This window comes from Clytia hemisphaerica, unplaced genomic scaffold, assembly GCF_902728285.1.
Source record: "Clytia hemisphaerica strain Z4C2 unplaced genomic scaffold, Clytia hemisphaerica genome assembly, whole genome shotgun sequence".
In the NCBI taxonomy this organism is placed as follows: Eukaryota; Metazoa; Cnidaria; class Hydrozoa; order Leptothecata; family Clytiidae; genus Clytia; species Clytia hemisphaerica.
In genome coordinates this window covers 2084800-2098578 of record NW_027103595.1, presented here as the reverse complement: position 1 = coordinate 2098578, position 13779 = coordinate 2084800, and the positions used below count along the sequence as shown (strand labels likewise).

General features: G+C 37.4%; 1 protein-coding gene across 1 annotated transcript in view; it reads right to left on the bottom strand.

Annotated features, from left to right (window-relative positions):
* LOC136801773 (dynein axonemal heavy chain 5-like) overlaps positions 1 to 13779 on the bottom strand; it is a 48773-nt gene that overhangs the window by 25706 nt on the left and 9288 nt on the right. Inside the window, 17 exon segments of the mRNA XM_067058440.1 lie at positions 295 to 450; positions 1241 to 1409; positions 3067 to 3194; positions 3807 to 3944; positions 4295 to 4381; positions 4951 to 5052; positions 5325 to 5495; positions 5656 to 5730; positions 5975 to 6287; positions 7718 to 7799; positions 9011 to 9114; positions 10030 to 10160; positions 10549 to 10671; positions 10941 to 11010; positions 11439 to 11728; positions 12324 to 12433; positions 13448 to 13661. Coding sequence (XP_066914541.1) covers positions 295 to 450; positions 1241 to 1409; positions 3067 to 3194; positions 3807 to 3944; positions 4295 to 4381; positions 4951 to 5052; positions 5325 to 5495; positions 5656 to 5730; positions 5975 to 6287; positions 7718 to 7799; positions 9011 to 9114; positions 10030 to 10160; positions 10549 to 10671; positions 10941 to 11010; positions 11439 to 11728; positions 12324 to 12433; positions 13448 to 13661 — 2463 coding nt within the window.

Here is a 13779-nt window from a genome sequence, read left to right as displayed (position 1 = left end):
ATAAAATGATTCTTCCCTTGAAGATCGAATTAGAGAGAGAGAAGTGAATATCGCAAAAAATATTGCTCCTATTGCTTTCGAAAACCTGCGAAGCTTCTTATTGTTCAAGCGCTGAAATTTTATTGTAATCTCACGTGGCCTAGATAGGATTTCCTACCTAACCTCAGCATACTTTTCAGCCAAAGCATCACATCTAGCACTTCGGGCTTTATAAATCTTATGAGTTTGACCTTTCAATTTAAAAACATTAAAAAAGGATTCCAAGATTTCACCAAGAAACCCATTCTTCCTTACCTGAAGGCCGTGGTCTTTTTCTTTATTTTTGATCCAGATTTTCCCTTGACTTTGTGGATCGATGAGAAGGGGGTAGCGAGCGGCTTTGCTGACAATAATACCGTTTTGAGACGAAAGCTCGTCATTTGGGAGGCCTTGTAAGTTCCACTCTGCTAACTGTAAACAAAAAAAGGATATTTACGAGTGGATAGAGCCTCTACAAGTGCTTGAGAGCTAAGCCTGTCAAGATAAAATTATCAATGTATCTTTAACTGAAAAATGGAGGATGAAAGTTGAAGCAACATACGTGTTCAATAAAAGGGGTTTCAAGCGTTCCGGAATACTAACTTTCTCTACTCTGTTTGTATAGCAAGGGATTTACCAAAGAGGTCTAACCCAGACTCGAGATATTGCATTTTTTCTATATGTGATCGGGTCCAAAATGGCAAAAAGATTTCCCACTTTTCAAAATCAGCCAAAAGCCTCACGACTCCCCTCGCTGTATTCTTTTCTTTTATTTCATTCAGTTTTCCTAAAGTTCTAAAAACCAAATTATTGAGCAGACAGACACTGCGGCTTGACAGGCGCGAACTCCTAAGCTGTATAACATGACACTCGAACGACACTATGAGAGCGATGCTCACGCGAGGCCGAACCTAGTGAGTGACACCACACACCACAATGACTGTCTCGTCTACCCACTCACTCGTTTCAGAGTAATGGTACCCAATACCCCTCACATGGCGGCATGGGTTGGTAGGGCGAAGGTACATTCACTTGCCAAGTGAATCGAAATGACACGATGGGGAAAAATTCAGATGTGTTTGTTGAAGAACCATTAAAAGAGTGCTCAATACTCTTCGTAGAGCAAATTCATGAAGTTATATTTCAAAAATCAGCATATGTAAAATACATCCAAACAACATGATAAAATTCATGATATTTAATTCATGATATTTATACGCACCGTAGCTGTATCTACCAAGAGTGAAGTAACGTTTAATTTGAATGTGAAAGGAATTTGTCTCTGATGTAATTCTTTTTGCCAATTCTTCTCCAGGGATTTACGGAATTCTTGGTTGAAAGGACCACTGTACGAGAGGAATGCTGTTCCTAACAACACATCACCCACCAAACTGAAAATGTAAATATTTTGTGAGTAAATAATCATATTAAGACATCATCACGTTGTTTTGGCATCCATCTTACGTTGTTTTGGCATTCATCTTAAGGCCGGTCTCCACTTTCACGCGACATGAGCTAAATTTTTTTGACTTTTTTGTAAGGTCATTGGTCGATTGAAAAATGAAGCAATTCCATTGGTCGAAATTGACGTAACGGATGAAAAAAGTAGAACGTCCTTCACCTTCTTTTTGTTCGCGCGAACTTTCTAATGGCGTGATCTTTTCTTCAGGCAAAAAAGGTTAAGAGGAAAACTATCACTCATTTCGCGCGAAAGTGGAGTCCGGCCATTTATCTTATGTTGTTTTTCGCAGCGGCGCGAGGTCAGAGCTTGAGAAAAATAAAACTCTGCCGAATTAAGCTACCGCCAAATTTATTTTTTGCACCATCCGCTTAGTTAGAATCTCGCCAAATCTAATTTATTGCATATATTTCTTAAATTTCTTACTATTATAGGTCTTAATGGAAGTTAATTTAATAGTCGAACGTGCGCAACGCACTGGGCTCAACTTCAGTGGCTTAAAATTATTCATAGGCCCAATTGTAGACCCCCAGATATTCACCCAATGAACAAGTATGCCAAATTTCAACCGACCATTTTGGAGGCCTGTTGTAGGCTGCTCCAAAGTTTTAGCCTCGTTTTGGCAAAAAATTCGTCCACAGGCCCCAAAAATCAAAATTTTTGAAAAATGCAAAAAGCACCCCCAGATATTCACCCAAGGAACAAATGTGCAAAATTTCAGCCAAATCGAACAATTGTTGAAGTCTCCAGGCTGCCCCAAAGTTTTAGAGCCTCGTTTTGGCGAAAAACTTGTCCCCGGGCCACAAAAATCAAAATTTTCAAAAAATGAAAAAAGCACCCACAGATATTCACCAAGGAACAAGTGTGCAAAATTTCAGCCAAATCGAACAATTTTTGAAGTCTCCAGGTTGCCCCAAAGTTTTGGGACATACACACAGACAGACAGACACACAGAAAGACACACACACAGACATTCTCAGATTCTAACTCAACTGAAGTTGAGAATAACGATTTTTGGCCAAAATACCCTGAAACCGTCAAATAAAATTCCCGCAAAGAGTTCCTTTCTTTAATCTCTACGATCGATCGTGTTTCAAGAAGCAAAGTTGAGCTTAAAGAATTTGTTTTCCCTCGAAATATGATCAAATTTCATTGGTTAATTTTCCATAGCGAAGAATAAGGACGAGGTTGTTTTGACATTACGTGTCCTCTTAGCCAGGACCTTATCCTGCAAACTAAATTATTTATTAGTTAAACTCACAGATATCTTATATAAAACATTAGATGGAGCTTTTCCTACCCTATTTGAAACAAAATAATTCGCCATCTTGAATGAAGTGACGTCACAATTTAACTTGTGCGATCCTTGAAATGTTGAAGTCAATACAGTGTCAAAAGAGTTTCAACATTGAAAACCAATGTGACCTACTTTCTACAAAGGTGGCGAATTAGTTTGCTTCACTTGCCGTTGCTTGGGAATTACAGAGTATCTCTATCTAGTTTTTATCTAAGATATATGTGGTTAAACTGCGTAAATAGGAGTTTTTTTGTCTAACGGGTTGTGCAATTGTAATCTTTATTCTGCATACCGTTCAGTTTGTTGTGCGAATTCTTTACTTTGTTCTGTCCACCGTTCTTTTTCACCACCAAGACCATTAATCAGAGCTGATGCAGCTACCATTTTGCGTTTGCACGTCTCTGCATCGTCGACTAGAATCTATGATCGAGATAAAATTATTACAAGTCAGTAGAAAAAAACTTTTATGGACTTTTAAAGGTTTTGTTTTTAATAAAATTGATATCGTTTGCTTACTCATTAATTTAGTTCACAAGCTTGTTTGCATTGGATTGACACGAATGTGGAGCAAGATTGGTCAGAAAGAGGAAAACAAAAACATTTTTTTGCTTATATAAGCCTAATATAATAGGTAGACACTGTCCTATGAAAGGGGAACACAAAATAAAACCTTTAATACGTTCACTGCCGAGCCCTTTTCAGGGCAAATTGAAAATTTGATATCTTGGTCTTGGAATTTCTTTGAAAGTTTGACATTCAGAGGCTCCCGTATCCTTAGTTTTGCCTTCAGTTTGTATATCAATCGACTTAGAATTCCACGTAGAAATGCAAGCAATAGTTTATTTATCAGAAGTAAATGGTTCTTTGAAAAAATGCCGGTGTTTTGACCACTAAACTACGAGTATACCTGTAGTCTGCAACGAACGTGGTAAAGCATCAATTTTTGTGTGATATTTCTTGATAAAATTCTAACACATTTCGAACATTCTTATTCCAATTCCAAAAGGGATCTTTGTGCTCTGGGTTTCCTACCTGTTTTTCGCGCATGGCACTTTCATATTCTGCCTGTGCAGCGTCTAATTCTTTCTGTTTTTCGTCCAACTGTTGTTGAGCTGTTTGCAAATCACTCATCGCCAGTTCTAACTTTGCTTCTTGAATTGAAAGGTTTGCCTAAAAGTAGAAAGTTATATAAGAAAAAAACTATATAAGAACATAAGACATCGTGAGTCAGTGTGTTCAGAGCAAGTTAAGAATATTTTAAGGCTTTGTGGACTCTTTAAACACCCGATTTATAAGGAAAATGGACAAAAAAACTCCCGATTTGGTGAAAATAAGAACATGTTAAGAAAACTTTTAGGCGTCAATCTCAAAATGTTAAGAACATCCGAAGGCTTCAAAAATTTTGGATGCTTTTATAAAAGAAACGTGTAAAATCTCAGTTGTCTATGATGATCAGTTATGAGTCATCAGTTGGTCATGACATAACAAATTTTTGATATCCAGAATAAAGGGGAGTTTACCTTAAGAGGAAGGACTTCCTTGTTGACGGAGAAAAATTTAGCCATTGCTTTCGTCCACGAGCATAACCCAGCTACGTTACCACAAACCTATAATACAAAGGTAAATTAGTAGACCTGATATGAAAACTTAAATAATCATAGTTTTGATATCAAAACCCATCCACCCTGTTGCTCATCACAAGTTTTCTCATTGAAACACCCCTGTGTCACAGACTCGCTGGGACCTCAGCCCCACTGGAAAATTTGGCAAAAATTTCATCCCCGATGGGAAAATACCCGGGAATTTCAGCCCCACTGGGAATTTGAATTTGATTTCATCCCCATTCGAGATCCTATGTTCAAAAATTGCACTCCAAAACTGGAATCCCCACTTGATTTTTTGGGGTTGGAACAATAGAATTTCTATCCCCATTTGGATTTCAATAGAAACTTTTATCCCCACTGAGGAAAAGAGTTTCACCGGGGCTGTGAGCCAGGGGTGTATAGAAAGAGAAACATGAATTGAAAGGGAAATCTTACAAAGATTTTTCAAGTTACGTAATTTCCATTATTATGGAAGCAAACGTTCGATATGCGTAAGTGATCGTCTCTACAGATTCGAATATGTGCTTCCATAATGGCGGAAATTACGTAACCTAAGAGAACAAAATGAATACTCGTTTAGCTTTGAAGTAAGGCTCCATTAATTCCACCATCTCCTCGTTTATAGTGTCCTTTGGGAATTCTTGCAGCGCTTGAAGAAAACCCGCTTGTGACATGAACTATAAAATTAGAAGTTTACCAAAGACATTTTTTAGCGAATTGTGAAGCCCAAAACTTCAAGATTTTTATTACCTAGACATTTATAGTCAAGAATAAAATACTATAATCAGACAGGAAAGACTCAAATATCTGCCTGCTTATTGCTGGTTGAAACAGTTTAGATAAAGAAAATACGTAAAAAGTAAGTCGATGCAACTATACAAAATTTCTACTACACGAAGGAAAATATAGAGGTTTTTTAGAAAAAGAGTTTTAAGAAAATGTTTTTTAACCTGAGTGATTCAGACCAAGACGCTTTATTTCCAGGGCGGTCAGGATCAGGAGTGACTGGATCAAGACCCTTCCTGGACAGTATCAAGACACAATCCATGATTCTCATGATCAGTGGAGGTGGTTTCCCAAGGCGGCGCACTGTAGCGATGTCAGCTGCTTTGATTGTCTGGAATAATTTCACATGAATAGAATAGGGTCTCAAAAGCTTGTCTATCTAAATACAACAATCGGATGAAAGTATTTTTTAGGGCAATTAAGCAGCCTAGGGCCTAAATTTTGTGTAACCTATCAAAAATTACCAAGTACTAAATAAAAATATGACTTACCTGAAGTGCGGCTTCTGCTTCTTCAAGGGCAGGCTTGGCGGCTTCCAGTTTCATTTCGGCCACTGCTTTATCCTCCTATCAAAAAGAAAGGTATCATGTGCAAGCAGGTAAGTAATTATTTTAATTTATGTCCAAAAAATCTCTCAAATACACGGTACCTGTTTTCCTAAGTAATACCCCCAGTTTTCTCTGGGAAGGGGTAAAATTATTAAAGACATTAGATAATCATGAATATTTTTATTTAAAATCTCCCTTTGAAAAAGAAAAATATCTGGAAGAAATTCAGACCGAATACAAAAACATCCATGAATTTCCGTACCCCGATTACATCCGCTCGATCTTTCACTTCTTGGACTTGCGATTTCACTTTTTCAGCAGCGTGTGCTCTCTGTGTTACTTCTTTTAAGACGGCCTCCGCCTTTACTGAAGCCACGGCAAGTTCTTTCTCCTTGACCAACAACTCTTTAGAGAGTTCGGCCACGGAGCGGCTTGCCTCCATTAGCTTATCGAGACCGATATTCATTCGGTGTGCAAGGCCGTCGATCTCAGTTTTTTGAGCCACGTACACTTGCTTGTAAGAGTTCATGAAGGAGAGGTACGATTTTGGAGTGACGTGTGTTTGACGACGAAATCTAAAAGATAATTTAGCAAAATAGAATTTTCGTTTCAGAGAGAAAATAGATGTTACACTGTCAAAGTCGATTATTGAGGCAGGAATATCATCTTTCAGCATGGCTTAGACAGAAATTCGTTTGAAATTGAAAAACGTTAAGACTACTGTTTGACAAAAACGTTTCGGTTAGACTAGTGCTTGGTAAAAACGTTTCCACTAGACTAGTGCTTGGTAAAAACGTTTCGGTTAGACTAGTGCTTGGTAAAAATATTTCCACTAGACTAGGATCTGGAAAAAACCTTTCCGCTATATGGTTTGGTAAACAAGTTTCGCTAGACTAGAGTCAAGCTAACTTTTCAAAGTAATCTTTGCCAATTCATTCTTCGTTTCTTCAGTACATTTAATCTCGAAGTTCGACAGATAATGCATTGCAACCTGGTGTCCGAAAAAAAAGAGAGAAGAATTCATGATATCCACTACTGGAAGAGAGTCTTCTGAGAACTTTTAAAATTTTCCACCCAATACGTCACTTAAACAATAGAGAAAGTGACGCATTGGGTGGAACAAAAACAGAAACGTGGCATAATTTCATGAAGCCATTGCAGTGGTGCATGTCATGAATAAAGGCCGGTCTCCACTTTCGCGCGAAATGAGCGAAAACTTTTTGACATTTTTGTAATGTTATTGATCGGTTGAAAAATGAAGCAATTCAATTGGTCGAAATTGACGTAATGGATGAAAAAAGTAGAACTTCCTTCAACTTTTTTTTTTGTTCGCGCGAAACTTTTTAATGACGTAATCTTTTCTTCAAGCAAAAAGATTAAGAAAAAAACTGTCGCCCATTTCGCGCGAAAGTGGAGACCGGCCGTAACAAGTAGTTTTTCCGTCATATCACACAATTAAAACATAAAATTATTAATCATTTTTAGACGTCCCCCTGCTAAATGTTAAATGAAAAAATCCATCCCCCCGCTCTTATTAAGACCCCCCCGCTAATTAAATTTGAATAATTTAATATTTTATTACAGTGTAGATAGACCTTAAACTTGTTAAAATCTTCCTTTTTGTTAGTATTGGTTCTCATTTACGTGTTCAATTGTTAAAGTTTCTTTTGTTGTTGTTGAAATTGATATCAGTTTAAAAAAATTCTGTGTTCAAATTACCCCCCTCTTATTCCATCCCCCCCCCCCGCTTATTAGAATTTAGAAAATTTTCCTACCCCACTGCTTATTCGGACCCCCCCGTCTATTCGGGAGACAAGAGTAGACATGATTACACCAAAGTGCACTGTTAAGAAATCTGGTCTTTTATAGTAAAGAAAGATCTGTAAAACTTAAGAATCCCTATGAACCTTTACCTGAATTAGTGCTTCTTTAGGCCATCTTTGGAACCAATTAATAGTGCATCCACTGATCAAACCGGAAAGATTATTTAATTTCAAGATCCTACAACCTGACGAATGTGATGGAGAATTTGAAATATTTGTATCGAGTGGCTGGTGAACAAGGCAAAGGGATCACTTTCGTTTTCACTGATCAAGAAGTTAAAGATGAAGGCTTCTTGGAATATCTAAATAATGTCCTCTCATCGGGTGAGGTAAGGATAACTTCTTTTTCTTTGCTAATAACAAAAATTGGAAAATCGATGTGGCCATTTTTTAAGCACGTTACCAAATACGGACAAAGACTTTTCTTTGAATTAAAGAAAGATTCAAAATAGAGAGAGCATTTTACACTACTCTCTAGCAAAGAGTCCGGTGTTTAAGTTTCGAATAAAAGAGGTTCGGATTATGGAGGATAACATAGTGTGCACCCCCCCCCAGAATAGTGGGGGGGCTTTTGCTGATTTGGGTCGAAATTTTTCAGGTGGGATTTGGGGTTTTCCAGGTTTTAGGTGGGAGAAACAAGTTAAGGTGGGAGTTAATTTCTTTAGGTGGGACTTTGGGTGTTTTGGAAAAAGTAAAATTAGATAGATAGAGCTGCTTTTATTTTGCATAAGCTGAGAGCCTTAATATATCTGCTTTTTTGCATCTTCATATTACGGTAAAGAAATTTTGTTTTGTTCCTCGAATTAGTATATTTTTTTGTTTTTAGCTGGGATCTGGGAGTCTGGGCTGAAGGTGGGAATTTTAGGATAAGGTGGGACCTGAATTTTCAGGTGGGACCTGGAACCCCCTTGCACACTATGGGAGGGTCCACTGTAATCATTATTTTTGTTATTCGAATCTTTCTCGATTCAAAGAAAAAATTCAAATATGGAATAAGAGTCTGTTTTACAGTCCACCTAAACGAAACGTCAAAATGGAGAACTGCTATATCCTACCGCTGCCTACCGGGCCACACACAATCGCGCCATCCAGTACTTAAGAAAGCTTTAAGTGGACCCGGGTTATCACTACTGATTTATCATAGCCCGATGGGCTAGATCCACGGCCTTTATTGAAAAGTGAAGCAAGTTTTGATAGGATTTCTTACCAAAGAAATCACGTGACAACAAGCAATTTCACTGGTTTGAGAGATGCGAAATAGCGTTCGCTGCCTACTTTTTTTATCTCGCGCTCCGAAAACAATTAAAATGCTAGATCCTATCCATCAGCTCGAAATTTAATCGTAATTTCACTTTTTTTTTGCTGGAGAAAGCTTATTTGTCTGCCTGCTCTGTATACTTATCACCTCCATTGAAAACAAACCGAATCAGCTTATTTGAAATCTTTACCTTACCTGTTAACAAACCACGTTTTTTAGGTATCCAATTTATTTGCGTGTGACGAGATCGACGAAATCACATCTGAACTTATCCCCGTCATGAAGAAAGAGTATCCAAGGCGTCCACCAACTTCTGAAAACCTTTAAATATTTGAATATTTCATCAACCGAGCTCGAAGCAATTTACACGTTGTTCTATGTTTCTCGCCGGTAAGGATTGCTTAGTTTAGGTGTCAAATTTTTTTATTAAAGTTCGAGGCCAGCAATTTTTTTTATGTTTGCAAATATTTTTCGAACTTGAGTTTGCATTTTTAGTTTTTTCCAAAATTAAAATAAAAGTTAAAGCAGGGGATAAGGACTGTAAATTAAGCATCAGCTGAAATTTTGAACTATGCTTTTTCCCCCTTTTTTCGCAACTGAAGGAACATTATAAACATTATACTGAACTTATCAACACAAAAATTTGCCAAGGCAATAGAAAACTGGCGTGTTAAAGCGAATAACATTTTTTACAGAGATAAATTAATTGACTTTCGTACAATAAGACTTTCTTCACTTCTTTATAGGTTGGTGAGAAATTCCGACAACGTGCCTTACAATTTCCTTGGAGACTTCGTATTCCACACCATTGTAAGTTTGGCTACCCTCTTTTTAAGCGCTTAGGAACAGTCTAGAACACTGACCTTTATATACCCCTGGACCAAGTTTCTCAATCCCGTCTAAGCAAAATTTTTGATCGGAGTTTTTCGAAAAGTGGTACCCTAATGGTAACACTACTCAATAGCGGTGTGAATGCATCGAGAGCGCTAGATCTACTTTTCCTCGAATACCTTTGATGATGTAGCGTTGTTAGACGTTAATTTTTAACACTGCAATGGCTTCTTTACAGGTACCAATTCAAAAGAAATTTCGATCAAAGATGGCGGATATAGCTTGGTTCAGGGATATATAAAGGTCAGTGATCTAGAACTCTGCACCGTGCACCGATAATCGAGAAAAAAGCTCCTCAGAAATATTTTAAAGATCGGAAGTAAAGACTTCCGGAAACTCACGGACCTTGTGATAGTGATTTGGAATGTTTTATAACCAGCAATAAAAGAAGCGAGTCTTGTCAAACTCTGTTTACCAGATCCTCCAACGCCTACCAACAATGCATTGCCACGTGGCGTTGCTAGGATACGAGAAATCTGTAGAAAGAAAAAAGAAAATAAGATTCATGATATTCATGACGTAATATTTTCTACGGAAAGACCCCGGTTTTTGCTAGTAGCGGAAAATTTTATACAACTTATGTCTATTTTAAATTTGACACTACTGGCCAAAACCGATCTGAAAACGACCGTATGGGCGGGAAAAAATTAGGGTCTCAAAATTAGAACATTACAGTGAAGAGAAAATTTAGCCAAATTTAGGCGCAAAATCGACCCTTACTATGCATTTTCTTGAAAGTTTTTATCTATTTCAAAACAAAAAAATAGTTTCTTTAAACGCATGCTAGGGTTGTGTTCCACTTTTGATATTGGGTAGCAGAAACCTAAAGTTGCTTAAACTTAAAATTTTCTTGACAAACTTTACCTTCAGCAAGCTGGTGATAGCATCTTCAAAGAAAACCAGATCAAGACCAGAACCACGAACGCTTTCATTATATTGATGCATGAAGTGTGACAATCTCTCGCGTAAGCTGTCCATACTTTCAATCTTTAAAAAAAAAAGAGAAAAGGAGATGTTTATGAAACCGTGAATGCATTAGACTAGACTAGACTTTGGTTGGTCTTAAGGAGTCAGTAACCGAGATTTTTATCAATAAAAGAAAAAGGGAATGTTTACAAAACTGTGAATGCATTAGACTTAGGCTTTGGTTCATCTAAAGGGATCAGTAACCGAGATTTTTATCAATCACCCGGTAAATTGATTTCGTCTATAATACTTCGAGTCATATGTTTCGAAAATGGTTCCAAGATAGTAACGGGCTCATAAATCTTGGGAGCTTCGAAATCAGCATCATCTGGTTCATCTCCTGTGGGCTCTGGCGCATCTCTGAAAAATGAAACATAAGATTGAAATGAAAGATAAAAGCTTTTAAGAGTGGAAGAGCAATCCAGAAGGCTCTTTTTTCGATAGCTATCTACCCAAAGGTAGGGGAGGGCACAACTCTTTCTCACTGTATTGCCAACAAACCAACTAAGACAATATAGCCATCAGAAGGCTATGGAAAGTCAGACATCAGATTGGATGCTTTGAGGGGTTACCATCATGGAAATCTGATATCAGATGTATTAGGAGAATCTTTTCAAATTTAACGTTAACTTTCCTATTGGTAACTATCCTTGATAGACTTTGTCAAGCTTTAAAGTTGTTTTAAGCTTTAATGGGAGATTTTTAGCTATTTACAATCACAAACACTCCGCTAGATGAAATAAGGAGGGTTTATTTCCATAGCACGAAATGTCCAGATCTTAACTCACCTCAAGAAATCAACAAAGTAAGCTTCCTCTTCCAAGCATGACAAATCATGACTAGCCCCAATCTCCTCATCACATATCTGTACAGCAACTTTCCTGAACCAGCTCTTATCCATCTCATTCACGAAGCGGTCACAAATAACGCGTGTGCATTCGTGTTGCCATTGAGACAAAAGCGTGGACGTTTCTGTGATGACGTCACTGACAGCGTTAAGCATCCCTTGCCAAATACGTGATAAATCACGTAAGTTAAAGACGTAATGAAATTTTGCCGGCGTTGGCAACATTTTGACCTAAAGAAAGACGGAAAATAATGCGGGAAGAGATTATTATCACAAAACCACAAAACCATAAAAACGGATAGATTCTGTAGGGCAAGCTATAGAAGTTTCTCATGTTTTGTTAAGTTCCGCAATTGTGGAATCAACCATTGGACCTAGAGTTGACTTACGGTAAGTAAAAAAACTCAGTTGACGGTTGAAGCTTTCTTAATCGACGTTCTACTATTTGATAGGCTCCCTTATTTGATATTGAAAGTTACTGTCAACAAAAAACTCTCATAAACGACGCTCTACTATTCTATTCACTCCAAAAATTCAATTCCCTTTGAAAATCGAATTGGAGAGCGTCAACTGGAGATCAAAATTATACAAGGAAAAAAGATTTATTAAAAATTCAGTCATCGGGTCGATATTTTAAAGGGTAATTGATCAAGACATTATTTTTCGTTTTACAAGGATCACGATTGAGCACTACACGAGGAAAACCAACCAATTGTGTTTTATTTGTTTTATGATCAGTTAAAATTTGTAGCGTTTGTCGAAAGTTAGGTTTGAAAATACGTCAGTCTCTTTGAAGACAGGCATTATAAAGTAGAACCAAACAAACCTTAGTATATTGCCACAACCTTCTTGTGCAAGCAACCAAATCATTTGCCAGAGTTCTAACTTCGTCCGTGAAACCACGCTCTTTGCAAAAATGACCACAACGAATGACACCTGGTAAATGAAAAAATTATTACAAAAATTATTAAAATGTGATAGAACAGTACGTGTAACTACGGGTTATTCCAAATCGTTTCGAACCGTCCTCAAAAGGGCAGCTCACTTTTGTTTCAAAGATGGATTACATTAAGTGGATAAATTTTGGCGGGGATTAAATCCTCGCCAAAACTTCCAAATTCGGCAATTCGCCAAATTAAATCCCCGCGAAATTTAACAAAAAGAGAATTATGTGAAAAATCACAACTTTTTAGTATATTTTTGAGTAATTTTCACCCATTTCAGTGTGACAAAATTTCCAATTCGCCAAATTAAATCCCCGCCAAATTTTACGAAATTGATCTATCGCCAAATTAAATTCCCGCCAAAGATCGTGTTTTGGCAAATCGCCAAATTAAATCCACGCCAAAATTTATCCACTTAAGGTAGAGGACAGGAAGCAATATGACTTCTTAAGTAGAATGATATTGCATTGGAAATTATTTTCCCTACGAGGATCTAGTTTGGAATGAAGAATAAGCAGATGTTTTACAAGTAATTTGAAAACCTGTGAGGATAGCAAAATTAGAGGGTATTAGAGATTTGAAATTTACAAAACTAACTGAGAGGCTTCTTGTTTAATATACCTATCAACCTTTAAAGCGTGCAAAGACTGGGTCCGAGTTTACTAGCAAGGAATGACGCCAAGACATCTGAAGTCGTTGCATTAATACTACCGAGTTTATGTATCGGAGGATATCGAGGGCGACGGTAAGTGAAATGATACAAAACAAAGTCGATAGCTGATGTACGGCTTTATATCGCCTTTGCTCCCCTAAACAGACGACGGTATTTTGGTGTTTTTACCGTCGTCGAGCAAAGTGGACAGTGATTTTGGAGACATGTCAACTTTGCTTTATACCACCCCCTCGATTTATCTCGAATACATAAACTCACTAATCTTAAACCCAACGTATTATTAATTCATCACCAGTCCCCTTAGAAACCGACCGCGCATTTAAAGGTAGGTACCAAAGATCTTGTCGATTGAATTGTTAGAGGGCAGAGTGCAATTGAAAATAGAGAACTGTCTTTTTAAGCGTTCTGGAATATCTTTACGCCCACCGCCCGGGTGGATCATGGCGGCAAGGAATTGAATATCAACAATTGTGGTGAAGTCACCAGGTTTATCAAGGTTGTAAAAACCACCATCGCTCATTAGTTGACGCACGATTTCGTTTGTTATCTATAATTAAAGGTTTTGTTTTAAACTAAGTTGATGCTTACTCATTAATTTTAAATCAACAAGTGATACTTTGATGGACCTACCTGGATTATGCATTTAACACGTTTATAATTGATAT